Below are 26441 nucleotides of genomic sequence, written 5' to 3'. Positions count from 1 at the left end.
CATTCCGTTTATTGTTGTTTAGCCCAACAGCCAGTGTTTAGGGCTTTCCGGAGTGCTTCTCTCATCTGTCCACAATTCGGTGCTTTCGATTTTCCTTTCGAGTTCCTGTCTGCTCTTTCGGATCAAGGGTGGATTATATTGTTTAGAGAACATAGGGAGCTCAATCTCGTTGTGTGTTATGGATGGCATCCACAGGGCTCCCATAGAGACCTGTGCTACAGGTGATGGCCTGAGCATCCAAGTCTTTGCATTGATGAGCACGGGGGGTGGAACCAAGTCGGCTGAGGTCTCAGTAGGACTTGGAGTCAATCCTGTATTCGAACTTGAGGTGTCAGACAAGCAGGAGGTGTGAAGCCAGTCAATTTCACTTTTGGAAACGAAGCTCGGTGTGAATAGCTGTGATGACTCGAGCCTTTCCATATGGGCATGAAAGGAGGTTGATGACTTCTGAAGATACAATTCATTGCTCTTAATGAAGATATCTGGACGAGCGATGGCAGCCACTGGAGTTACTTTCCATGTACCGGTGGATGCTTCCATTGCAACCTGTGGGGATGCGGCCCACAACTGTTCGGCTCGCGATAAAGGCTCATCTAGTTCTAATAGCTCTTCAGAAGGTGCAGACTCTAATTCGAGCATATCCATTATCTCAAGCTCAGGTAAGTTTGATCCAGCATCGATCAGAGGCTCGTCTGCAACAGAGACATCAACCAAGCCCTCTTCTGTCATAAATTCATCTGCAGCAAGTAGCTCGGCAATCTCCTTTTCGGTAAGAGTTTCTACATCAGCCATCAACTCCTCGAATGTAGGCTCTCTGACGAGTGGTGTGTCGTCGTCAACTATTGCTTTTGCAACGAATTCTTCGATCATGGGCTCCAGAGAAGATGCACGAAGCCAATCAATCTCTGGCTGTGACTTATCCTTAGGCGTGAAAAGCTCCGAGGACTCTAGGTGTGGGAGAATGGATGAATGAGTAGCAGACATTCTCTTGGTAGGTTCATACACTATGCTTGAAAACAGGTCCGGAGTAGATAATCCATTGGCGGTCCACATCGTAGAGATCTTCTGCGCGACGACGGGTGAAGCGATGGATTTACGTAGCCAGTGAATCTCAGGCTCACTCTTTTCCGACACCGTATAAAGTTCTGTAGATTCCAGAGAGGGGAGAAGCGAAGAACGAGCACTTGAAGGTCTTTGGATATGATCGTGCTTCAAGTTTGCAAACATGTCCGGAATATACTTGACGACTCTTGTCGATAATTCCCACATCAAAGCATCACTCTGATTAATAACCTCAACGACAGGCTTCTGGAATAGGAGATTGCGAGTAGCCTCAGGCTTGCTCGAAGTACGTAGCCAACTTCTTGAAATGAGTGAAACCGAAGATGGTTGCCAAAGCTCATAAGATTCCAGCGTAGGCAATTCAAGATCCTTTTGCGCAATAATTCTTCGAGAATGGTCGAGTGTTAACATCTCAAATCGTGGCTGAGTATCGCAAACAAAGTTCGATGGTTCTGTCCATAGACCACTGACTACGACTGACGTCATACTCGCTGATTTGGGGACCCAGAGACTAGACTCGGACACTGGATGAGAACTTGTGATGGTGCAATGCCCGATGCAAGAAGGGTGAATATCCATTGTAGTTGAAATGAGAATATCAGCGAAGAATACTGGGTGAAGAATAGCAGAGTCGAGTCTCGGATCTTGAACACATTCCGAAGCCGCAGGATAAATATCGCTGGCACTCGACATGATGGATTCTGTAAAGGGTTCTGGGTGAGGAGGTGAAACATCATAGCTAGGAGGAACACTTTCAGTCATTGCCACAGCATCTCTCTGAAGCTCCCTAACATCGAGCATCTCTAACCCCTTCGGAATCCCCGCAGCAATAGCCTCTTTCAGCGCATCTTTCCACATAAAAGCAAACACCGTTGGACGTTGCACTCGCGTCGTATCCGTGTGCACGATTTTTCCCAATGCGCGATCCCAATCATTAACACTAGCTGTGAGACATAGAAGTTTCGTGTGTCCAACAGCAGCGGGATGAATATTGTCCACATCCGAGACGATAGTTTCGGTGAAGAAGACGGGGTGGAGAATTGCGGGATTATAGATAGCGGAATAGGTCGGCCCGGTGGTACTTTCCGCAACGGAATCCGTGAGATCTAGTTCCAAGAGGTCCAGAGATATCTGGGGCTCTTCGATAGTTGGTGGTGGTGTTCCGAGATTTATAGGCTCGTTTAAAGAAAGATCCCATTCGGCAGATGTTGTCTTAGATCTAGGTAATCCTGCGATGATAGCTTCGTTCAACGCATCGTCCCAATTGGCACGGAAGGCAACGGTAGATCTGTATTGATGTCTGATAGCTCTGTGAGCTGGTTTGACTGGTTTCGTTGGCACCACAGATCTGCGAAATTTCGGCAACTGAGGTTTTTCTGAGCTGGGAGGAATTCTTGCCTCGAATATATCTCTGGAAGACAAAACCTTCGACTGTCTGAGTGGGGTTGAAGGCGAAGCTCTTGGGGGAGATCTTGGAGTTGGTTTCAGAGAAACCTGACGAACAGGTAGCTTGGATTGATACTTGCTTGGGTCAGCAGGAGGTGGCGGTGGTGGAATAACTTCTTCCTTCTTCTTGGCTGATAGAGTTCTTCGCATGGAAACAGAAGCCAATGAAACGGAAGCTAAAGAGAACAGTGACGATGCTTTAGTACTCGTTGAAGCGATAGACGACGCATCTGAAATATCAGGTGAAGATCTTCCAGAACTTGTCTCGGATGCTATCGACGGACTAACTGGTCGAATGGAAGATTCCGAAATCCAATCATGATCACGCTTTAGGTGCAATAAGCATGGTTGACGCCAAAGCTTATTGGAAACCAAGTTTGAAAGGGTTCCTGGTACACTTCTTACTTTGGATGTCAAGACCAATGCAGCTGGCTCTAGCTCGGTCGTGCGATAATCGGCACGAGATGATCTTGGTTGAAATAGACCTTCGATGTTCTCACCAGCAACGACCGGATTTGGAGTCCACATCAAAGAGCGACTAGCGGCAACTGTCAATGAAGCTGGTTTAACCGTACTTGTTAACATCCAGTTCTCGCTTGTGCGTGGCACACATTCTTCGTTTGACCACAATTTATCGGAAGAAAGAACGGAAAGTACAGATGAGTTTGCCCGCTGGATCTTCTTGACATCAATTGCAGCCGGTGTCTGTGTAGTTGTGCGGAAATCTTGACGCTTGGATTCGATAGAGAATAGGCCATAACTTGGAACTTCAAAAGAAATCGCTGAAGGGGTCCACATGAGACTCGTGAAAATGGTAGGCGGCGATTGAATTTCGAAGCAAAGTTCCATATCTGACTCTAGTTCCTCAGAAACATCACTGTCCTCCTCACTCCAAAGGCTGTGGGTCGAAATTTCAGGTACTGAAAGCGATGGTTGAGATTTTGTTCGAATAGTGTCTTGCGATGATGGGATATATGATTGCCAGACATCCGAGGTTGGTTGAGGTAAACCATACTCGAATCCCTTGGTGCTCGGTGACGGGGTATGATCCCAGAGTAGCGATTCTTCAACCAGAGACCTGGAAGAATCACCCGAAAATTCGAACAATTCTTGGGAACTCTGTTCATTCAATACGACGAGTGGTGATGCCACGTTAGAAATAATCATATCCTCAGAGTTCATGATATCTTCCTGAGAAAATATGATGGTCGAGTTTCTAGCCTCATTGTAGTCTCCATAATACTCATTATTGAACTCCTCATAATCTTCATTCTCCGAGCTGAAATCAGTCTCTGAGCTCGTCTCATAGTCATCATAATCATCAATAATATTCTGTGGAGACTTTGGTGGCGGTAATAAGCTGTCCTTTGAAGGAAGGTCGGTAGTCTTGAGCATGCTTGCAATTTCCCACAAAGTGGTCTCGTCGAAATCATCATCGCTTTCAGTTTCCATCTCGGAGTCAAACTCCTCTTCCTCGTCGTAATCAAAGAATGATGTGGATGAATATTCTAGTCCATCAGCTTCTAGTTGATGAGACCTCGAGTCGAGCATCGCGTTCAATGGTGGTCCAGCCTGGAACGATGAGTTGTAAGTTTGCTGTGGTATAGCTGTGTCAGATCGCTCGCCCCATGGAAATTGAAATATTCCTAATGTATCGCGTTTGTTAGGGAGAGGCTCAGGGTTTTCGACTATTTATTGTTAGCTGCGCATCCGCATATCTAGTAACTGAGTATCAATAATCACATACCAATGTCTGCCAAAAGCGTGATACGCCTGGATCTTCTAGGAGGTTTTTGGGTCACCGGGCGAGCTTTAACAGTAACTGCTTGGACTGATGTTGATCCCCACAATTCTTGTGCTACAATACTGCTAGGTTGCATGTTCAAAGAGGATTTTGACCATAAATCGCTGCTACTGAGTACCATTTCAACATCGCATCTTCTCTGTGCAGGGCGCAGATACTTTGCTGGAAGCTCAGGAGACTGGCTTGGCTCTAGGGAGGCCTTATCATGAACAGAGCTCCAAAGTGACGAGGTAACCAATTTGGGTGAGTGGACTACTGGCTGCCATAACAAATTTGGGTCATATGGCGAAGTCACTTGCAGTTCATCATCCATAATTTCTTCCCCGCTTTCATATTCGCTATCTGACTCGGTCTCTGGCTCCGTTTCGAGTGGAGCAGGGCTTCCCATTGGTGCTTTGGACACCGACAAGAAATTTATACTGCTACTGCGCGAATGAGAGATTGTTGGTGCATTCTCCATGTAAGACAGCTGGGCATTAGCTAAGCGCTGCTGCCAGTCACCCAAACTAGGATTCTCTTGGACCTGGGAAGACATGATCTCATCTTCTGCAGATGATCCAGCCATATTCTCTCTCATCCGTTGACGTATGACTCGAGATGAAGTGCGGCGTAATCCCAACGATAATCTCTTTGGATCGGCTGTCTCCATGGTCGATCTTCTAAGTTCGGGAGACTCTTGGAATTCTGGTGTAGCAAGAGAACCAATTGAGGAGCCAGAGTCAGGACTGAAATTCTGATGCATCTGTTGCCAATCGTTTTCTTGCTCGCCCATTTCTCTTTCGAGATTTTCAAGTAATCGTAACTTCTCCATACCCTCATCGTAATCAAGGTCTTCGAGCTCTTCTGTAGCTGGCATACGACGTAGAATCGATCCCAGTGATGGACGTCTTGGTTCTTCAATGCGATTCAATTGATCTTGAATCTCTTGAAGTGCCTTTCCTGGTGAGTCTAATAGCGGGGATGCTTCTGCGTTACGAATGAGAATTGGAGATGCTCTTCCACGTGGTGGCTCCAACTGTAAGGCAGTAGGAGGTGAAATTTTCCGGGATCCATGCTTCGATCTTCGATTAGAAAATGCAGGCAGCTCGTCACCGATACGTCGATGCCATGTTGGGAGAGTGTGCGTTGCTTCAATGGGTAAACCATTGATGTCGAAAATGAAAGATTCCCTGTCACCCGTCGATGATTCGGCCATAGATCTTCGATGTTCTGCAGAATCCATCATGACAACCATGACCTCTCCTTCATCTTCATCGTCTTCTACTGCAATCTCCGACATTATTTCCAGTCTCTCAACATCAGGTGTAAACCTTTGACTTCTCAGTGGCGAATATGCAGAATATGAAGAATTTCTATATGTGTCAGATGCAATCGATGGACTAGTCTCGCTCAAATAATCTTCATCCAAAGGAGTCGACGCTTGGGCGTTCTCATTGTGAGAGCTACTTGGGATCGTTTCGCTATTCGACTTGAGAATGCTTGCGTCGCTATAAATCCGACTTGGAACCAACGTTTTTGACGGACTTCCTACTGCATTTAAACGATACGTTTCGCGATTGAGATTTGCTTCGGTCGAATCTTGTTGTGTTGGATAAACTTGCGGACTAATTGCTGCGATGATTGTCGTCCGTTTTGAAATAGGATTGTATTGGAAGTCTATCTCATCCTCAATAGCTGATTGACTAGCCATACTGGGAAGATCTGGAACGGATGATCGGCGATTGTTGAGCAAACTGACTTCTGGCGGAGCTGGAAATAAGAACTCTATCTTCTCGTTAAGCGTCATACTCTTAGTATCATTGGGTAAAATTTTCTTCAGTTCGGCAGCAGTATACACTGGATGTGGCTTTGGTGGAAGTGGAGGCAGTTCTGGTGCATCATCTGGAATAGTGAAGAAAGATTTACGGCTAAAGATTGAAGAGCCTGATTTGGTACGCCTGTGGCCTGGCAGGGGCTCGCTTCCAAACATGCCAGTATTCTTGTGCCTGGGGATAGGTCTCGCTCTGTCAATTACAGACTCCCGTGGTCGAAATGTCGAAGTATAAGGAGTCAAGGGTGAAAGTTCCTGCAAGGACTTTTGTTTGGAGTGACCAGGGGTTCTGCTGATAATAGACTGTACTATTGTAGGGTTATCATAGATGATGTCATTCATTAACATAACTGTTTCTGGTTGAGGTACAGCATTCTGCCTGGGTGGCATTGAATTCTGAGCTCTAGGCATAGATGGTAATCCGACGATCGGTCTATAAGTCTGCTTCTCTTCCAGGGTTTCTAAATTATTAATTCCTCGTGGTGACCGACGTCGCACTTCCTGTGCAGGAGAAAGTAATGCAGAAGTGGAAAGTCCAGAATCCGCCGTCCACTCCTTGGATTGATATGGTGGTCCTTTCCTTGCAGATTCATTGGCTTTGTTCAACATTTCTTCTGGCGACATTCTTGGCCGTAGAGGAGCTGCCCTTGGAGTATTGAATGGAGACTTTCTACTAGCCATTTCCCTTCGCTCGCGATCGTTCATTACAGCAGTCTTAAGATCAATCGTAGCTATCTTGGCAAAAGGTGTATCAGGATCCGTTTCATCACTAACTATAGGCTTCGAGATGGCAAGACCTCGAACGGATACTTTCGGGCGTTTGGCGGACGCTGATGTAGATGCTGCTTGACCCGAAGCCAGCGATGATGCAGCGAAAATGGCGGGGAATACACCACCTGGAACTTGCGTTGCACCTGAATCTCCATCGTCGGCAAGTTTCGTAAAGCCCCGTACATCTCTTTGAGGTGGCGTAGAGGAAGGATTGACTACAAAGAGTTGATTTTTAGTGCCAGTACGACTAATTATTGGGGATCCTTCAGCTCCTATACCATTCTGGAATATGCCTCGAGATGATGCCATCGGGCTAGTAGAGAATGGAGATTTTGCACCGGCGGTTACAGAATCTTCTTGCTTCGGCGACAACAATGCCACTGGAAATATGGTGACTATGCCTACGAGAGATCAATATTAGTACATCACGACAACCATAGATGATCGACACCCACCAACGAGCACAAGGAGGCCATTTGCTGGCACGACAGTTCGCACGATTAGGATAATGCTAGGTATCCCAAGAATCATGGGTACACTGGTCTAAATTTCCTGTCAGTAACGGTGTTGGAGAAACTATTTAAGCACATACTGCTGTCCAAACCGCGAAGCCTGCAATGACAAGCAATAGAGCTCGACTCTGAACTTTTCGGTCTTCACGTCGATCCCCAAACATTCCCAAAGAGCCGGCCTGGACGAGTAAAGCTCCAACAATGATAAGGTCCATAACTAGAACTACAATTGCCACGGGTATTATCGAAGTTTCGGCGACACATGTTGGTGAAAATTGAGGACGAGTAATTCCGACCAAAACGCCTCCCACAATCAATCGGGCAGCCAATAGTCCTTGCAAAATAGCTCGAATGACGGTGATCTTCGTTCCATGCCCAATCGACCACAACAAAAACTGTTCGATTGCCACCCTTGCCAACTGATCGAAGCCCGTTGTAAATATTAATCCAATCTGACAAACTCCGGCACCCGTCGTCGGCATCAAGAGCTCTAAAAATCCAATCTGTGCCCATAGAACAGAAAACAACAAGAACAGAACGAGGACCAGCCTCCGGCCGTCCTTGAAGATGTTTGAACCATGACCCCTAGCATATATAAGTAACGCGCCTGTTGCTGCCTGCAGAAGAATACCACTTTAGTGATTGTTAGTGAAAGTGATCAAAGATATTCGAGGTTGATAGACTAACAATGAGAAAGCAGCAGACAGCGTCTGAATAGCATCCGGTATAGCCATTACGACACAACGTCAAAAGAAATTATTAAAATGTAAAAGGCCCAATCTATGGGAGTGAATTCAAGAATAGAAAATCATGAGTGAACATTATGTTCCTGGCTATCAACGCGAGCTCATGTTCGGCGCCGGCGTCGTCAACAACAGCAATTGTTAATATCGAAGATGTTTAAGGTTGATGAAAAGTAGATGAGACTAGAATACAAGACGGGTGCATAGCAAGGCTGCCATGCCTCTAGCAGTATCGTGGGACTGAAGAAAGCACCGAATGAGTGGATTCCTAAACGACGATCAGGGCACCGAAATCTACTCAATTTGGAATGACTGCCCCAACTTGGACAAGTGTTGAAGGCAACTGTAACGCAAGCTCTAACAGTGACAGGTACCGGCATTGAGATAATTGAATATTTTTCCAAAGGCTAAAACTAAAATAACAATAGTCATTGGACAAGTGCACATCGTGATAGGGTTGGGGTTGTTCTGTGCGTCGATCTTACTAGGAGGCACGGTTTCGAATGAAACTTACTAAGTCTCAAAGCCACATGGCCACGACCTTCCTGTGGGGTTCCACGACTTTATATTCGTCGAAAGTGCCAGAGAAGATTCAAGTAATGAAGTGATTCGATGCTTATCGAGTTCCAAAAAAGTAAAAATGGAATAGAATGATGAATTAGACGAATGGAAATAATAACGTTGTTATAAGGCGAATATGCCTAACCTTTGCGTAACTTACTTATTCGGTGATCTAAACCGCTCCAAGAGCTTCAATAATAGATCACCGCAATGATTGCATAAGAACTGGATGCAGTGACAGCATGGGGACTATTCGATAGCAAACAAGTAGCTTTGCTTCGCCCATACTTAATTTTCATGTTTGCTCGGTGGCGGAATGTGCTCTACCCTGGGATACCAACAGACTTCCTCCTCGTATTTTGGTTAAATAATGCTAGCCACGACGTCCGAGAGAGTGTATGCCAATTTCCCAAGGTCAGTGAGTCTTCATAGAATGTCCACTCCCGATGGTAGTGCTGGCGAGACTGGTTTATTGGTGCTGATGGTGAAGGTTTACAGAGTGTAGAGTTATGCCAAGGCTCTTTTTTCCCAGTTGAAACAACTTGCTAAGCACAATCCCTCGGCCTTCACGGCCTACAATTTCTCCAGCGCGAAATTTCTGTTTCTAGTAGCAGCCAAGGTGTATAATGGTAGGTTTGTGATACTGCTGTTGACAGGATAATTCACCAGTAAATTTTGAAGATACTTCAAAGATATAATTAGAAACGTCCAGGAGATAAATGACACTAGCGCCGGGGCATCGATTGATACCCCATCACGTGTGTAGGCACACATTCTGGCCAATGATAAGATCAGCGATAATCACTCGAAGAGCGGTCTCACAATTATCAATTTACGTGTCGAATTTTTGCAAGAACTCTTTGACAATTGGGAAATTATAATCAGCAAAATGAGCTTTGGATGACCAATATCACGTGTCGTGTTCTATTTTCGTAGGCCAATGCATCATCAAGACTTGCCCTCCATGAATGAACTCTTCCCAGGTCACAAAAGCGGCAAATACAGTTTACTTGAATAATGAATTGGAAATTTATGATGGTCACAATGTTATCCACATATATTCATAAAGTCTGATTTGATACTTAATCACCTCTACCTCAACCAAACCCCCACGACCTTATCCAATCTCTCCTTCACCCACCCCGCATCAACGTCTGCCTCAGTATCAAACCCATGATCTGCGCCCTCTTCAATATGTACCATCAACCCTTCCCCTCCAAACGCCTCCCTCCATTTTCCAGCAAACTTCGTGATGCCGGCGACAGGTAAAACGCTATCCTTTTCTCCGTGATATAGCCAAAGGAAAGGCATTTTTCTCTTCACCTCATCTCTAGATATCTTTTGAAGAACTCGAAAAGGATATACATGTTCCTCTTGCCCAAACATCTCTTTGTATCTTCCTTGCTGCAGCGCCACAAGAATAAGTTGCAATCTCTCCCATGGATCTCCTGTATCGGAAACAAGTTCTCGTTTACTTGGATCCTTCTCCATCTTTTCTAAATGCTTATCCAAAACTTCCGTAGGAAGTATGGGTACACCAAAAGGATGTTTTTCAAATTTCTCGCAGAACCACTCATCTTCGATATCTAGTTGCGGATATGCGGCTATGCATGCTTTTATGGTATTTTCCGGTTCGGTTAGTGAAGATAGCATGGCGAGATGCCCACCTGCACTATCGCCATATAAGAGAGTGTGAGAAATGTTGGCTGTGATATGAGGGGGAAGAGAAGATTGGAATGAGGGTGTACGCGTCCAAGTCCAGAAATCGGAGATATCGGAGATCATTTCTGGAGCAGTCGATTCTGGGAGGAGTCGATAGTTTGGCGCGATAATGATGGCAGATTCTCGAAGCGCGAGGGTTAGGAGGTACTGGGCAAACCAAGGAGCGAAGACTCCTGATCCAGCTACCTAGATTCGAGGTTAATATCTGTAGATTAGAGGGGCATTCGAGAGCCATTTACCGAACCGCCACCGTGAATTTTCACGATCACAGGATGGGGCCCAGGAGATATATTTTTGGGTACGAGAATGTAGGCTTGGATTTCATGATCTCGGACTGTCTTGTAGGTTTTGACCGAAACGTTGAATTGAGAGAACTTAGCAGAATCCATATTGGCGATCTAAGACAGGCGGAATAAGGTCTAGAGATCCTTTGAAATGAGAAAATATCTTGCTACTTATGGATGAGATGGCACGCAAGGGAAATACCGTCAAGTATATTAGACTTTCATCTTCTCCACCGACCACATTTATCAGTGGGTCATTAGTTGACGAAACTTCATCGTCACTGTTGATTTGAGGATGCCGAGGTGGGATGCCGAATAATTTACCAAATGACATCCTGATGCACCTTTTATTCAAACACTCATTGCTATGGGCATTATATTGTTTTTTCCCCAGATTATCAATCAAACGTCCGAGGAAGACGGAGCCGTTGGTCGATTGATCCCACTCTCAAGAATTGCCAGGAGATGTCCTGCTTGGTAGCGGGCCAAATCCACTTTATTCTCGGGGAGTTAACAACAATCGGACTCGGCAATCGTTTTATTTTCCGACAGAATCCGCCTTAAATCATTCAGAGGGGTTTGATCGGACATGCGGAGGGATAAGTATGGGAAGGTGTATGGTTGGGGAATTTGAATCTCTGTCTGTCTGTCATCCGTGCTTACCAGTATTGAGCCTCGAACATCAATGATGAAAATATAACAGAGTACAAAATTAAAAACTTCTGATGGATTCATCGTCGACGTTTGGCTTGTAACAATGGGAGGTATACAGTCTTTGCATAGATGAAAAAGTCAATGATTGGTGAATGGCTTATGAGTTGACTCAAAATCTAACACATCGACGTTAACAAAATAACTGCCAGTATGCTCCAAGGTTTTATTGAATCATAAGTATAAGAGCGTATGACAAATTCACGAAGCTAGTGTTGAATCATAACGTCTCCTCTGTCGTGAACTGTCGCTAAGGAATCTTGCAAACCAATATTTGTCGGCATTGTTGCCGCTGTGTCACCTGGGGGGCTTAACTCTTTTGAATCTTGAAATAATGGGAAGAGAATTGTCTTTGACAAAATACGATTGATCTTGGTACAAAAGATGTACAAAGTGCAAGTAGAATAGTCATGAAGACCAATGCTGGGAGAATGACAAGGTTGAAAGATCTAAGAATAGAAAATGGAAAACATGCGAACAGGAAAAGACTCATGAAAGCGTATCGCCACTGAACGGCTACTTTATATAGCACAAGCTCTGTCAAGGAAAGCTTTCCGTTGTACACTGACTGCATCGACGTGCTTTTTGAGTGAAAGGTTCTCAAATCTCTGCTCCAAAGTTATTCGCTCATTTGGCGAAGGACAGTTCGAGGTGGCACGACCACTAAATGGTAGTTCTTTGTGGATCTTGATAAGATCTCATCTCCAAGGAAAGCTTTTCGAGCGGATCATAATAGCACGAAACAAACGTTGGAGGAGCGTTTGAATTGCCAAGATAACCCGTTCAAAACAGCATCTTCCCCAAGGTTGACACATAGCTTCATTTGATAGCGTGAACTACACTGTCTTCAAAGGATGTACGCTTGGGGCAGAATGGTTGGCTGAAAAACACCAGATTCAGGGCAATGTGTTCACAAAACTATCCACATATTCGACGGAATTCCTTCGCTTGTTACGCATCGTATACCCTAAATTTAGTCTGACATTTTCAGCCGGATCACGGTGTGTTTTAGATGATTACATAATTGAGATCTGCAAATCCACTGGGTAGGCTTCTCGATGTCGTCGTTTTGGCTTCATTGAAATCGACTGAATGAGTGATACAACAGTATTCAAATTCCAGACATGGGTAGAGGCCACATTAACGATGTCGAAATATAATCAACATGGGCACCTCAGTCTTCCGAGGTCTTGAGGTTAAAAAGTACACCTCGTAGCTAATGAGTCATTAGGGTTCATTCTATATTCACTTGTCACTTGCAATTGCTCACCCCGCGTTTTGGCAAGAACAAGCTCCTTGACTAATTCCTCACCTACCTTGGTAGATATGTTCTTGGTGTATTCGATTGGAACGGATCCACTGTAATTTGCCGTACATATACCGGTACCTGTTGAACTTCTCCTTAAGCTTCTTCTTTCTTCTTCTCCTTTTCTTTTTAGTTCTCCATGGAGCGAAGCGAAAAAGCCTCCACGGCAGTGGCCTCGCGGAGCGTCATCAATCAATATTATGAAGGTTTCTAGATCTGTCAAAGCCTCGTTCTCGCTGGGCTGGTTGTGTTTGATCCCTTCCGAAACATAGCTAGTATAGCTACTGTTCAGCTGTCGACGACGTCTCAGATCCAAGGTCCAGCTTCAAGGCCATATCCAAGAAAACAATTGCAGTTAGAATTCGTAGTCGAGGAAGAAGCAATAGACGACAAAGAAACAATAATCACAATAATCACAATAATCACAATAATCACAATAATCACAATAATCGCAATAATAATTATAATTACAATAACAAACAGACACTCGATGAAGAAAAGCAAGTGATTTTCATGCAACATCTGTATTCCCCCTAGGTATTGTTGTGCCCTTGCCCTCATATGGTTAGTCTCCTTTCCTCTTCGACCAAAATGCCTGCGGAACGGCCCATCATACGATAAAATCAGACCACCACGGCTTATCGGTCGATAATCCAACATATCCCAATTCCCCCCAATGCCCCCCAATGTCTCCATTGCTAACAAATTTGACAACAAATTTCATTCTCACAGCAAAATATGCGTATGAAGCTGTGAATCTTCTTCCCTTTCTTCCATACCATCTACCTTCCCAGCTATCATTCACTTCCAATCATTTCAATCATTCGCAAACTTGTCTCGATTCGTACATTTGGTGCACATTTCAATCCTTGTCTTATCTGATTCGATCTTCAGAACCTTCCAAATTATCAAACCACTTTCTCAAATTTCTCACCACATCCCCAGATTCCACATAACCTATTGTATAATAAGACACCTTTCGAGGTGACGTGCCAAATCATGGTATCTAAGAATTCTTCTTTCGACCCGACGTTATCGGGAATATCAGCCGGTCTCGAATCTTCCAATGAATTTGATCAAACAGCCATTTTTGCAGATTCACTCGGCCTCGACGACGATCCTTTGTTTCCAACAAATTGGGACGAGACTACCCCGCCCTACGACGGCGGCCTATATTCGACCCCGTTGAATTGGGATCCCCCGATGCCGAAGCAAGAAGACCTTCAAGATATAGGTCCAAAGTACAATAGCATGAACTCGAACGGTGGACTTACTGCAGCTCAACAAGAAAAATTGCGCGATATTGCCATGCCACCACACCTACAATACCAAAACCAACACAGTCCAGTCTCTATCACTTCCAAGACCACTTCCATTTCCTCACCCGAATCACAGGACATGAGTCGCAAACGCAAATCCTCCGCAGAGGTCGACGATGAGGACGACGACGAGTCTGGAGGACACCACCCACCTGCCAAGAAGACGACGGCGCACAATATGATTGAGAAGAGATATCGCAACAACTTGAACGACAAGATTGCGGCTCTTCGGGACAGTGTACCGAGTCTGCGGATAATGCAAAAGAGCGCTCGTGGTGAAGTGACAGCTGATGACCGAGACGAACTACAAGGTTTAACTCCGGCTCACAAATTGAACAAAGCTACAGTAAGTCGTTTCTCATTTCATGTTTCTAGTATGCAAATATGAGCCGATATATCTGCGGATATGACAATCAGTTGGACAACATGTCATGCGAGTCTCAAAATCACGCCACTATTTAATGTCTTCGCTTCACATCTACGTTTCAAGCCATGCTAATCATTTCTCTAAATAGGTCCTCTCCAAGGCTACTGAATATATTCGACATTTAGAGAAGCGTAATTCCCGTTTGCAGGATGAGAATAATCAAATGAAGACACGCATCAACGCTTTCGAGAAGCTCTTCGTCTCCGGATCTATGGGCTTCGGTCCTATGCAACAACCAATGAATCCATATCAATACGCTCAAGATTTCAACACACCAGGTCCTTCACCTTCCTCCGATCAAGGTATGATACCTGTACCAGACGATATGCGAAGATTACATGGTCAAATGAGTCAAGAAACTTTTGCTGTTCCCACGCAATACATTACTCAGAATCGCCAACCAATCGGTCCAAACGCATGGAATGGAGGATACTTTGGCAAGCTCATGGTCGGCTCTCTTGCTGGTCTGATGATTGTGCAGGGTTTCTCGGAGGCAGAGCAGGAGACTGAAACACCTGGTGCTCGTGGTCTTATGGCCCTTCCTACTCACTTCCTTAGGTCCTTGAGCCGTGGTCTTCATTCCATGTTGGAGGTAAACTTCCAGGGATATCACTTGCCCGCAAGCCAGACTATACATTATCTTCAATACTCTCTCGCACTCGGTCTCCTCCTCTACATCTTCTTACCTTCGTTGTTCAGCCCCAAGCCCAATGCAAAAGGTTCCAAGTCTGCCAACTTAGCCGCCGCACCTTCACTCGCCTCTTCCATACAAGTCAGAAGACAGGCTTGGCTCACAGCCGTTCAAACGGTCTGGGTGCCAAGACACAATTTCTTTCTTGAGGCAGCTGCTTTGTGTATGAAGGTTGGCAAGTTCACCTGTCGCAATATTGTTGGACCTTCACTCTATTCTTTCTTGACTGGTACCACGGAAGAGCAGGAAGTTGCTCGAATTAAAGCCTGGACTATCGCTCTTGACGCACAGCTGACGGGTGGCGATGTTGAGGTCAGCAAAAGCCGTTTGACATTGACCTTGTTGGCTTCTGGTACACTTCCTGACACTCCAGCCCGCTTAATGCTCAAAGCACTACACATTCGTGTTTTGTTATGGGAGCTCAACACGGTTGGATTCACTGGATCTAAAATCATTCGAAATTGTGCACAGGAAATGGCTAGATGGAAATGGAACGAAGCAAAACAAATGCAGCAAGTTCTTTCCCAGTCCAAAGAACAACATGATGAGCTACCCGAACACCTCGCTACCCTTCTTGAGCAAAAGTGCGATGATGTCTTGGTCGATGCCGTTGTACAACGTGCTTATAATCTTGCATGGAATCTACCTACTACCAGCAACACAAAGGTAAACTGTGGTATGGACCGCGTGGTGGATGATTTTGCTGTTCGGAGCCCTCTTGATGCTGTCGCAGCTTGGTGGTCAAGTCTCACACTCCACAAAGCTTTGGCAAAGAGTCTGGAGGTAGCAGATGAAGATGCTGCAAGTTACAAAACCATCGCCGATGATATCAAGATTGCCATCCAAACAGCACCTCCTGGATCTGGAGCTCAAATCCGTGCTCTCGTTGCTCGTGCCGTTCTCGTCAAGGAAAAACGTGGACAAAGTATCGCTATGGCTCTCAAGGCAGTCGGTGCAGGACAACAAAAGATGCCCGTATCATCAAATGTTAACATCAAAATATCTGTTGCCAATTTACCAGACATTCGAACTTCCATCCATTGCGCAATGGCCCTGGCTTATTTGGAACGATTTCCTATGCCAGCTAATCCTGAGAATGCGCCAAAAATCATCGACTCTATCGTTCCGGTCAACCTGACTTTACTTGGTTTCACGGCAATGTACAAGCTCGTTGAAAAGATGCATGAACATACTTTGATTGCCTCGACCTGTGCTACTTCGTTGGAGAAATTTGCTGGCAACCTCAGAATTTGGATTGGTGGCACAGATGGTGAGAAGAGTGGTTTGGAGACCGAATTGAAGAGAGAAATGGTGGAGAAATGCTTAACCATTACTGCACAAGTTGTTGGCATGGAAAATGATGCGGGATATGGTAGCATGAGTGATGACGGTGACAGTGAAGGATGCTGATGATTATTTTCATTTTTATTTTTCTTGCAACTTTCTTCAAAACCATGGATTGACAAGACCTGACAAAACATTTTGTCCGGCACAAAATTTTGGCATTTGGAACGGCACAAGGGGTATTATTATTTTCCTTTATTAAATCGTCATGGATACCAGGTAAGCGAATGTCGGGACTGATTGGCGTTCGAGGTTTGATCTAGATGCGATAGTATCATAGAGCACTGCGTTGCGCTGCTTTGGTTTGTGGTTAAATGCATACGCTCTGCTTCAATAAAAAATCTACTTCTCTTAACAGACTCTTAATACAATTATTTATCTAATGATTTGCCCTTCTATTTCTTCCATCTTCTCTCAGATACCTAGGTAGAACAATCTTTGCTCCAATACCCATAGCACAAGTACTCTCGTACAGCTATTCGACGTCCCTCTCCATTTACCCACATTATCACTGCCCAGTCTAGACTAACACCCAAACCACTGACTAAAAATTCTCCAGAAATAAATTATCAGAAAGCAATTAGCAAGTAGCATTTCCGTTCCTTCTCCGGCAGAGAATGGAAATGTTGAACGGCATCGCCAATTGACCAATCAGAGTTAAGGTTAGGACGGGAAACTTCTTATCTGCTATCATCTGCCCCACTCCACGGGATGCTCAAACACTTTTCTTATCAGGAACTATTTGTGGTACTGGGTTAGTTGGTTAGTACTAGGTAGGTGGGCGGGTGTATATCTGTGCTTTCTCTTTCTATATGATTGATAATAGCAGATGGGATGAATGGATGGTTGACCGAGGAAATGTCATGATCGATTTGGAGAGTTGGGTTTGTTTTTGAGGGGGTCTGATTGGTGGATGCGGGTGGGTGGGATATGGGGTTGTGGGAACTGGGGGGATATGGGAAGTTGAAGGGTTTCCGAGGAGGACTTCTGAGGGGGGAGTTGGTTATCGATAGATTGGATTGAGGGGATGGCTTGGTTGGGCGAGTGAGTGGGTGGGTGAGTGAGGTAAGGATGATTTGATTTGAATGGATTTGTGTGGTCTTGGGTTTGGGTTTGATATGTATGTCATTTTTTCTCGGTATCTTTTGATGCTTTCTTGGGCTTGATAGAGAGATTGTGGCGGGCTTGGAGATAAGTGTGTGTGTATGTATGGATGGATGGATGTATGTATATATCTATATACTGTGTACTTTCCTTTCCTTTCCTTTCCTTTACTGCTGATCTCTTGTTTTGTGTGAATTTTGATATTCTTCGTGGGAATATATATATATATATATATATATATATTTCTTTTTCTCTTGTTCTTTCATTGAACTCAAGTGAACAGTTTATTACTGGGCAAAAATTATATCAAACACACTTATATACATACCTACGTGTATTGAGACTCGATCGGGAAATAAACGTACAGTGAACTTCTCCTCCGTGTCTTTTGGTCGGCATACGGAAATACCCTACGGGTTGGGAAATTATAAAGTTTCCTTATTTCCTGGAGCAGGAATATCGACATGTCGAAGTTGCAATCGCAGGTTCCGGTTGAGGTGGTGGAAAATTTGAGGAGTGGGGATGGGGCTCTGGATGGGGTGAGTGCACCTGGGAATGAGAATCAGGGGCGGAGAGAAAGAAAGTGGTGGTTGTTGGGTTGGGGATGGTGGGGATTGCTTTTATGTGAGTTTTCGTCGAATATTCATGCCATAGTGCATACTGGATATGGAGGGTTTCCTCGTTGAGGTTGATTCATAGCTTGATTGGATAAAGTTGGAATTTGGGAGCTATGCTAATGCGTGACTAGAGAGAAATTGATGAAATTGGATGCGAAAAAGAGAGAATACGATATCGTAGTTATAGGCGAAGAATCACATCTCGCATATAATCGAGTTGGTCTGACGAGTTTTTTTCAACATCGGATTGTGGAGAATTTGTACCTGAATCCGAAGACATGGGTACGTTTTACTTTTTGCTTCCTGCACAGGATTCTGTGAGTTAATGTATTCAATAGTATGCGGATGTTCCGGCTGGATCCCTCAATTATCATATCAATACCAAGGTTGTCGAGATTTGTCATTCTAGCAAAAAAGTTACGTGTGCGTCGGGTGAGACGGTCGCGTATGATATTCTTGTTTTGGCGACGGGATCCGATGCCCTTGTACCGACGCAAACACCCGGGCATGATGCGAAGGGTGTTTTCGTGTATCGAAATATAGAGGATTTGGAAAATCTGATCCGCTTCTCGGAGCAGAAAAAGGATACACATGGTCTCGTAGTGGGGGGAGGACTCTTGGGTCTCGAAGCTGCAAAAGCTATGATGGATCTGGAGAATTATAAGAAAGTACATTTGATTGAGCGGAATAAGTGGGTGTTGAGTCGGCAGCTTGATTCTGATGCTGGAGGCTTGGTGGTGGAACAGGTGAGAGGATTGGGTTTGGATGTCATGTTGTCCAAACGAGTTGGGAAGATCGAGGTGACGGAGGAGAATGAGGTCAAGGGTGTGGTGTTTGAAGATGGAGAAGAGATGGAATGCTCGACGATCTGTTTTGCCATCGGGATCAGGGCTCGAGATGAACTTGCGCGTCAAGCAGGCATTAAATGCGCGGAGCGCGGCGGAGGGATCGTCGTCGGAGATGATTTGAGTACGAGTGCCAAAGACGTCTACGCGATTGGCGAGTGTGCGAGTTGGGAAAATCAAACGTTCGGATTGATTGCGCCGGGAATCGAGATGGCAGATGTGTTGTCTTTCAACTTGACACAGGCAAAGATACATGCGTATCGGAAATTTAAGCGACCCGATCTCAGTACGAAGTTGAAGTTGTTGGGGGTGGAGGTTGCGAGTTTTGGGGATTTTTTCGCGGACAGAGATGGGCCTAAGAATCTACCGGTCAGGGCGGCGAAGAAGGATAAAGATTCTTCGGATTCTGCGATGCAGGTGACGACTGAACCACGGCCGTCTCCGGTCAAGGCACTTACGTACAAAGACCCTTTCCAAGCTGTTTACAAGAAATATTTGTTCACCATGGATGGGAAGTACCTCTTAGGTGGTATGATGATTGGAGACACGAAAGACTATGTCAAACTGGTACCTATGGTGAAGAATCAAAAAATGCTAGATGTACCACCTAGTCAATTTATCCTCGGAGCCAGCAAGGAGGGGGATGAAGGTGGAGACGACTTGGACGACGACACTCAGATATGTTCATGTCACAACGTCAGCAAAGGAGACGTTGTTCATTCGGTCAAGCAAGGCACATGCAAAAGCATCGGAGACGTCAAATCATGCACCAAAGCCGGAACAGGGTGTGGTGGCTGCATGCCCCTGGTAACCAGCATCTTCAACAGCACTATGAAATCTATGGGTCAGGAAGTCAAAAATCACATCTGTCCTCATTTCAACTACTCACGCGCAGATCTGTACAACATTATTTCCGTCAAGGGTTTAAAGACCCTCGCAGAGGTAATGCGAGAAGCGGGAAATGATCCCGAGAGCCAGGGGTGCGAAGCGTGCAAACCTTCCATCGGATCGATATTCAGCTCGCTCTACAACAAACATGTTATTTCGCGTCCGCTGCATGGGCTTCAAGAGACTAACGATCGTTTCTTGGCGAATATCCAACGCAATGGTACGTTCTCCGTAGTACCACGAGTATCTGCGGGAGAAATCACGCCGGACAAATTGATCCTTATAGGAAAGGTGGCGAAGAAATATAATCTCTACACTAAGATTACCGGTGGTCAGAGAATCGATATGTTTGGAGCGAAGAAACAAGATCTGCTGGCGATCTGGAAGGAATTGGTAGAAGGAGGTATGGAGTCTGGTCATGCGTATGCGAAGAGTTTGCGGACGGTGAAAAGTTGCGTGGGAACGACTTGGTGTCGATATGGTATTGGAGATTCGGTGGGGATGGCGGTGAGATTGGAGGAGAGGTATAAGAGCATTCGATCGCCGCATAAAATTAAGGGGGGTGTAAGTGGATGTGTGAGGGAGTGTGCTGAGGCGCAGAATAAAGAGTAGGTTCCTCTTTTTTTGGTTTTGATGGCTTTTCTTCTTGTTTATTTCTTGAATACCAATACTAATCGGCTATCATTAGTTTCGGACTTATAGCCACAGAAAAAGGCTTCAATATCTTTGTTGGAGGAAATGGTGGCGCTACACCCCGCCACAGCGAACTCCTGGCCAAAGATGTCCCCCCAGACACGGTTATCTCGATTCTGGACCGCTACCTCATCTTCTACATCCGCACAGCCGATAAGTTGCAACGTACAGCTCGATGGCTAGAAGCTCTTCCCGGCGGGATCAAATATCTTCGCGAAGTTATTTTAGAAGATAAGCTAGGTATTTGTGCGAGTCTAGAAGCGCAGATGGAGGAACTAGTGGGGAGTTTCTTCGACGAATGGAAATCTGCGATTGAGGATGAGGAAATGAGAGAAAGATTTAATCAGTTTGACAATTGTGATGATCGGGTGGAAACTATGGATGTACAGGTTGAGCGGGGACAAACGCGACCGGTGGATTGGACAAAGGAGAGTGCGAAGACGGATTTCCGGAATGTGAAGTGGACGAGTTTGAATTGGGAGAGGGTGATTAAGAAAGATCATTTCAAGGGCGCGGATGAGGCGCCCAGTGGGATTTCGGCGAGTGTGAAGAGGGGGGATACGCAGTTGGCGGTTTGGAGAGTGCAGGGGAGGTGGTTGGCTAGTCAGCAGATGTGTCCGCATAAGAGGGCGTTTGTGTTGAGTGATGGGTTGATTGGAGATTCGGGTCATGGTTCGGTTCCTATTACTGGGAGTGATGGGAAAGAGGAGAAGAATCTTTGGATCTCGTGTCCGAATCATAAGAGGAATTTTAATTTGAATGGAGAGGATAAGGGAAGGTGCAAGAATGACGAGGAAGTTAGTATAGCGATTTTTGAGGCGGAGGAGAGAGAGGATGGATGGGTGTATTTGAAGTTACCGCCGGTTTATGAGTTGGATGGAGTGTTGGGAATGGAGAGGTGGAAAGTTAGAGAAGGGGAGGCCGGCGAAAGACAGTTTAAAAAGTTAGATGAGAAGATTGGGTTTGCGATGGATGGAGGGAGGATGAAGGGGAGAAAGCCGGCGGAAAAGCGAAGGGAAGTGAGAGTTGGGGGAGAGGGAGGTGGCATTGATTGGTAATTTGATTGGGGGAAGATTGGGGTTGAGTGTAGTAACATGGAATTGGTACTGGAATTGGAACCAAAATTAAGGTAGGCGTTTGAGCAATTGCCAATTTATTGTATATTGATTTACTTCCTTGTATCTTGTGCTTTTTACACAATTGAATATATAACTTTCCATTACGAAAAGTATTCAAATATCTCCATCACACAAAAGTTAGGATGAACCCGTCGTACGTATCTACCGAGCATATATATCCGCCATGATTCACGGGACGAGCCAGAAACAAATCCCGTCTCAACCTTCTCATTCTTCTTACCTTGATATCCGAAGATCGAAAATCCGAACCCATCATGCTGAGAAAAAAATCCGATCTATAACTCTCGTAACAAACCCAAGGCCCAGAGAACTCATACCCAATGTTCCAAACGAAACAATTTCCCCATGCGCACACATACAAACAAACATCTCTTTATAATTATTCTATCGCTTCAGAAATGCCAAGAAAGAGTGGAGATCACAGACCAGAGACTAAAACATCGACGATGAACTAAATAATTCGCCTGAGCAAGGAATTGCAAGACGCCCAAGCACCCACGATTTTGACACACGACTTGTCTCAAACCCAACTGTTACAGGTTTGCAGCGCGGCAACTGGATACGGTACGGTACGGAAAGTTGGAAAATGAAACCGCAGGAACGTCTGATGGTGTGGGTTTGATGGAGATGGAGATTGGAGATGGGTATGGTGTATAATGGGTGAAATATTAGGGATGGTGAGGAGGATATGACAATGCGGATGGGTGTCGAAACGTGGATGGCGAGGTTTTTGTCAAAACTTAATCTTAATTTGTTTTGATTTTTGGAGAGAGGGAGGGGGGGGCGGATTTAGGAATTTCTTGATTCGTTGGGATTTATACCGGTCTGTCTGTCTGTCTGGTCTGTCTACCGACTTACTTACTTATCTATATACGTATCTTGGATACCTATCTATCTCTCCTCGCTCTATTGCTGAAAATTGAACTCGATTGATTGAGTGAACAGAAAATCTATCAATTCACACATGCACCCCTCTCATCCTCACACCCACGTCTTCAATCAGCACACCTACCATCTAGCCACAACCACCCCTCTCTCACGCTCCACACCCTCACCACCATGTCTCAAAAACCCCCACGCATCGTCGAATATGAGCGACAGGCCGAACAGCGCGCGCGCGAACTCGACGAAATGAGCGCGGCGCAGGACCGCATGATGGAAGCCCAGATGCGCATCCAGGCCGAGGCGGATCGGATTGCCCAGGAACAGTATGAGATGGAACAGTATTATGAGACGGAAGCGTTGAAACATGCGGAGGAGATGAGGATTCATCAGGAAGAGGTCAGGAAACATGAAGGTGTGTTTTATTTGTTGATTCATCTCGAGGTTTCGGGGTGAGGAGGAGGAAGGGGGAAGGATCACGTGAGGGAATCGGAATACGAAATCAGAGGACTAAGTTTGCAATCAAGGAATATAAAAACTGACACAAAACCACCCCTAGAATTCATGAGAAAACACGAAAGGAGACTACGAGATCACGAAGCAAGCATGGAGGCGTTTGCGAAGGTGATAGCGATGCCTGCGAAACCGGCGAGGGCAAGACAGATTTCGTTTATGGCGCCTTCGCAGAGAGGTGGGAATGGGAATGGGAATGGGAATGGCAGTGGGAACGCGAATGGGGGTACGAATGGAAATGGAAATGGGAATGGGAATGGACTTCTTATGACGCCGCCCAGACCGCCGGCTGCGTTTCCGGGGTGAGGGGGAGAGGGAGAGGGAAAGGTAGCAGAGTAATGGGTGAGTTGTGAATGGGGATGGTACTTTCTTTGGTATTAGAGTAAGGTGAATTTGCAGGGTGTGAGGAATGGTGTTTTAAGGAGGCGAACGAAAGAACGAAGGAGGAAGCAGAAATTCAAGATGCTTGATTAACAGCGAGAGAGAGGTCGAGTCGATGACATGGTTCCCGAACCAAAAGAGTTCGAAGAACTTACATTTACCCTGGGATGGAAATCTACTCCCCAATTGGTGGAAAGAGAAAGGAATCAGCTGAAAGGATTCACTTACCTCTTTTCTTCCCCCTTTTTCTTCAAAATGTCACAAGCAAGGAGTAAGGAGCAAGGAGTTTGGGTTGAGTTAGCGAGATTTTGGAGTTGGGATTTTTGTTTTGGGGGAGAGGATGATAATGTATACAGTATGATTATCATTTATCATTTATGAAATTTGAATAGAGAAGAGAATTGAGACGGCTTTGAAGTTGTTTTTTTGTAGTTTGAGGTGTGCATGAATCATATGTATAAGATTTTTGCTGGCTCGAAATAGAGAAAGGATGGGAGGGAGGTTGGATTTTCGAGGTTGGTTGATGGTGTTGTATGGAGTTGATTTGTCTCTACACAGTTCGAAAGATTCGGCGTCTGTGTCGTCACATCTGGAATAGAGAAGGTGGAGTATCTGTTACATGCCTACTACACACCACCTCCCACGATCTAGATACCAATTCTCTCATTCTTGGCTCTCGCCATACGTGAATTTTGGATAATTATACCTACACAAAACTTCCATGCCGCTGCAGGAGGTATGTCTGAAAGGAAGATTGCAAGGGGGAAAATCGAAAAGAGGGATTAGATGTGGTCATAAGTCTGGAGTAGCATTTTATGTAACAGTAGCCAACCGAGCCGATTTCAACTGCTAAATCTTCGTCTATCAGGTAGGAAATTGCCGTTTTTGGGTGAAATGGCCGCGGTACCTGGATACTTGAAAGAAGGGAAAGGTACTAAAGCATAGTTAAGTGTAGCATTCTGCATACCTGTCGAGATCTTGCATCTTGGATGGTATTTTGCATTTTCTTGTAAGTTGTGATAGAATGAAGATGTGGATGCTCTCATTCCCCATCTATAGGGCTACGCACTTGTCAGATTTCCGACGGATCGCTGGGTGAAAGGAGAGGGCAAGGGGGCTGAGATTATTGAGTGTGCTTTGAGATCCGGTGATGAATATTTGCTTGGTACCTGGCTTCGGGAGTCCATGCTACTTAAGATAGTTGAGAACCATATTGACAATTCGGACATTGCTTCTGGTATGACGGTGCATTGGAGAGGAGTAGGAGAAATCTACCTGGGTACTCACTATGAGCTATCGCTAAGAACGACTACAAATGCGACTTTCTGCCCGTGAATTTTGGGACCGTTCTTGAGTTGTGAATGATCATATAGAGCTCCTGTCATAGATGCTCCTCAGATCTAGATCCGGATTTTGTTCTTTCACTCACTTCGCTCTTTTGATATCCTCAAATTCGCAAACTCAGGCTGTAGATTTCTCCCCTTAGATTACAACCCTCTGGACTTCATTCTTTTGAACTCTTAACACCTGTAGCATATTGAAAGACAAGACATGATCTCTTCACCCCCTTTCCATCACAGCATCAACTAAGTCTTGATCAGGAACTCATAATCTGAGCATATCAGCTTGACTGATGAAAACCTGTTTCTTTTGGAATAATTCGTAGCATCCACATATTATAGTCTGAAACAGATTTTTTTGGCCATCGTCTCTGATTAACAACGTTCCCAGAATTTTTGTTATTCCCAGAATTCCAAACCCAATGCTTCAATGGTAATGCTATCATTGTCCTTGTTTTTGGTTGGATTGCATGTGACTGAACTTTCTCTGGGTGAACTTCGGGTCGAACTAAGCACAATTTAGTGTCAATTTTTGATATAATCTCTTATCGAAACCCAAGCTTGAACTTTCTCATGTTGCCTTGCTTGTTCAATCTGCGTAATTCCCATCAATTGTTCCTTGTTCGTTTCGATTGTGTGTTTTCTTTGGTGTTGTTGTTTGAGCTTGATGTTGGTTGTGGATAATTGGATAATTGGAGTTGTATTTTATCTTCCAGTGGGTTCTCTCCATGCTTGTTTCCATGATGTTGAACTGGCTTGAGAGCTCTTGTTCAATAGCAGATATGGCAACTTTGCGCACATTGCTTCCACTACACTACCTGAAATCGCCAGATTTGTGTGTTTGTGTGTTCCTTCCCAGTGGTCTCCCAATTGTCTCCATTGTATCATTTGTTTAGTCTTGCAGATTGAATGGTATCTCCACCAACTTTGGCTTCCCATCAGTGATGTGTTTGTTCCATGTTTTATGCTCCCTGTCTGGGAAATCCCCGTTCATATCGACAACCCTCTACGTCGGTCCATGACATGACCACCCACGTACTTGCTGACAAGACTGAGTCACAGTTCTTTTCACATGCTCAGTGATTCTTGGTGCGCGTAGTCCTCCATTGTATTGAATTATAATAGTGACGGATGGTTGACTGCAGACTGTAGAACGTGAAATGAGAGAGAGCTGGTGTAGCGGGGTAACTCTATGATCTATGGCACACTACTGGTCAGCACTTCTATGGCAAAAAGATATAAAAAAGAATATAGCAACGACAGAAAGACAGACTCATCTTATGTATGTTTCAGGCGGCAGAGAAGTAAACCCCTTTCATCTCTAAGATAGAATTATTGAATTCATCCATGATTGTAGTCAGTCCTTGAGAAAATAGTTTTTGACCAGTATTCTGTGTCAATCAACAATTAAGTACCTGGCTGTATTGTTGAGCAAATTGGTATCGAATCCAGGACTTAGATGTAGTGAAAGTCGCTTCACAACTGATTTACAATTGATTCTTACCTGTGTGGTTTGGAACTTGTTG

General features: G+C 45.0%; 6 protein-coding genes across 6 annotated transcripts; 3 read left to right on the top strand and 3 right to left on the bottom strand.

Moving 5' to 3' along the window:
* Positions 1-18: 18 nt before the first annotated feature.
* Bfra_000625 (uncharacterized protein) lies at positions 19-8139 on the bottom strand (the record flags this gene model as incomplete). The annotated part of the gene is made up of 5 exons (XM_037331070.1): positions 19-4196; positions 4256-7294; positions 7349-7436; positions 7486-8038; positions 8093-8139. The coding sequence occupies 5 exons, from the start codon at positions 8137-8139 to the stop codon at positions 19-21; spliced, it is 7905 nt and encodes a 2634-aa protein (XP_037197403.1).
* A 1662-nt stretch (positions 8140-9801) lies between these two features.
* On the bottom strand, positions 9802-10820 carry Bfra_000624 (putative alpha beta hydrolase fold-3 domain protein; the record flags this gene model as incomplete). The annotated part of the gene is made up of 2 exons (XM_037331069.1): positions 9802-10617; positions 10671-10820. 2 exons carry the CDS (start codon positions 10818-10820, stop codon positions 9802-9804), a joined length of 966 nt encoding a protein of 321 aa, XP_037197402.1.
* A 2911-nt stretch (positions 10821-13731) lies between these two features.
* Positions 13732-16579, top strand: Bfra_000623 (putative sterol regulatory element binding protein sre1 protein; the record flags this gene model as incomplete). Its single annotated transcript, XM_037331068.1, has 2 exons — positions 13732-14397; positions 14567-16579. The coding sequence occupies 2 exons, from the start codon at positions 13732-13734 to the stop codon at positions 16577-16579; spliced, it is 2679 nt and encodes an 892-aa protein (XP_037197401.1).
* Positions 16580-18081: 1502 nt separating this feature from the next.
* Bfra_000622 (putative nitrite reductase protein) lies at positions 18082-21718 on the top strand (the record flags this gene model as incomplete). The annotated part of the gene is made up of 4 exons (XM_037331067.1): positions 18082-18245; positions 18366-18516; positions 18573-20575; positions 20656-21718. 4 exons carry the CDS (start codon positions 18082-18084, stop codon positions 21716-21718), a joined length of 3381 nt encoding a protein of 1126 aa, XP_037197400.1.
* A 1140-nt stretch (positions 21719-22858) lies between these two features.
* Positions 22859-23500, top strand: Bfra_000621 (uncharacterized protein; the record flags this gene model as incomplete). Its single annotated transcript, XM_037331066.1, has 2 exons — positions 22859-23096; positions 23241-23500. 2 exons carry the CDS (start codon positions 22859-22861, stop codon positions 23498-23500), a joined length of 498 nt encoding a protein of 165 aa, XP_037197399.1.
* Positions 23501-25504: 2004 nt separating this feature from the next.
* On the bottom strand, positions 25505-26059 carry Bfra_000620 (uncharacterized protein; the record flags this gene model as incomplete). Its single annotated transcript, XM_037331065.1, has 2 exons — positions 25505-25729; positions 25955-26059. Coding segments are annotated over 2 exons (330 nt in total), but the record flags the coding sequence as incomplete, so codon positions are not given.
* Between the last annotated feature and the right edge of the window lie 382 nt (positions 26060-26441).

The sequence above is a fragment of the Botrytis fragariae genome (genome assembly GCF_013461495.1).
Source record: "Botrytis fragariae strain BVB16 chromosome Unknown tig00000001, whole genome shotgun sequence".
Lineage (NCBI taxonomy): Eukaryota > Fungi > Ascomycota > Leotiomycetes > Helotiales > Sclerotiniaceae > Botrytis > Botrytis fragariae.
This window is presented reverse-complemented; position numbering and strand designations above follow the sequence as displayed.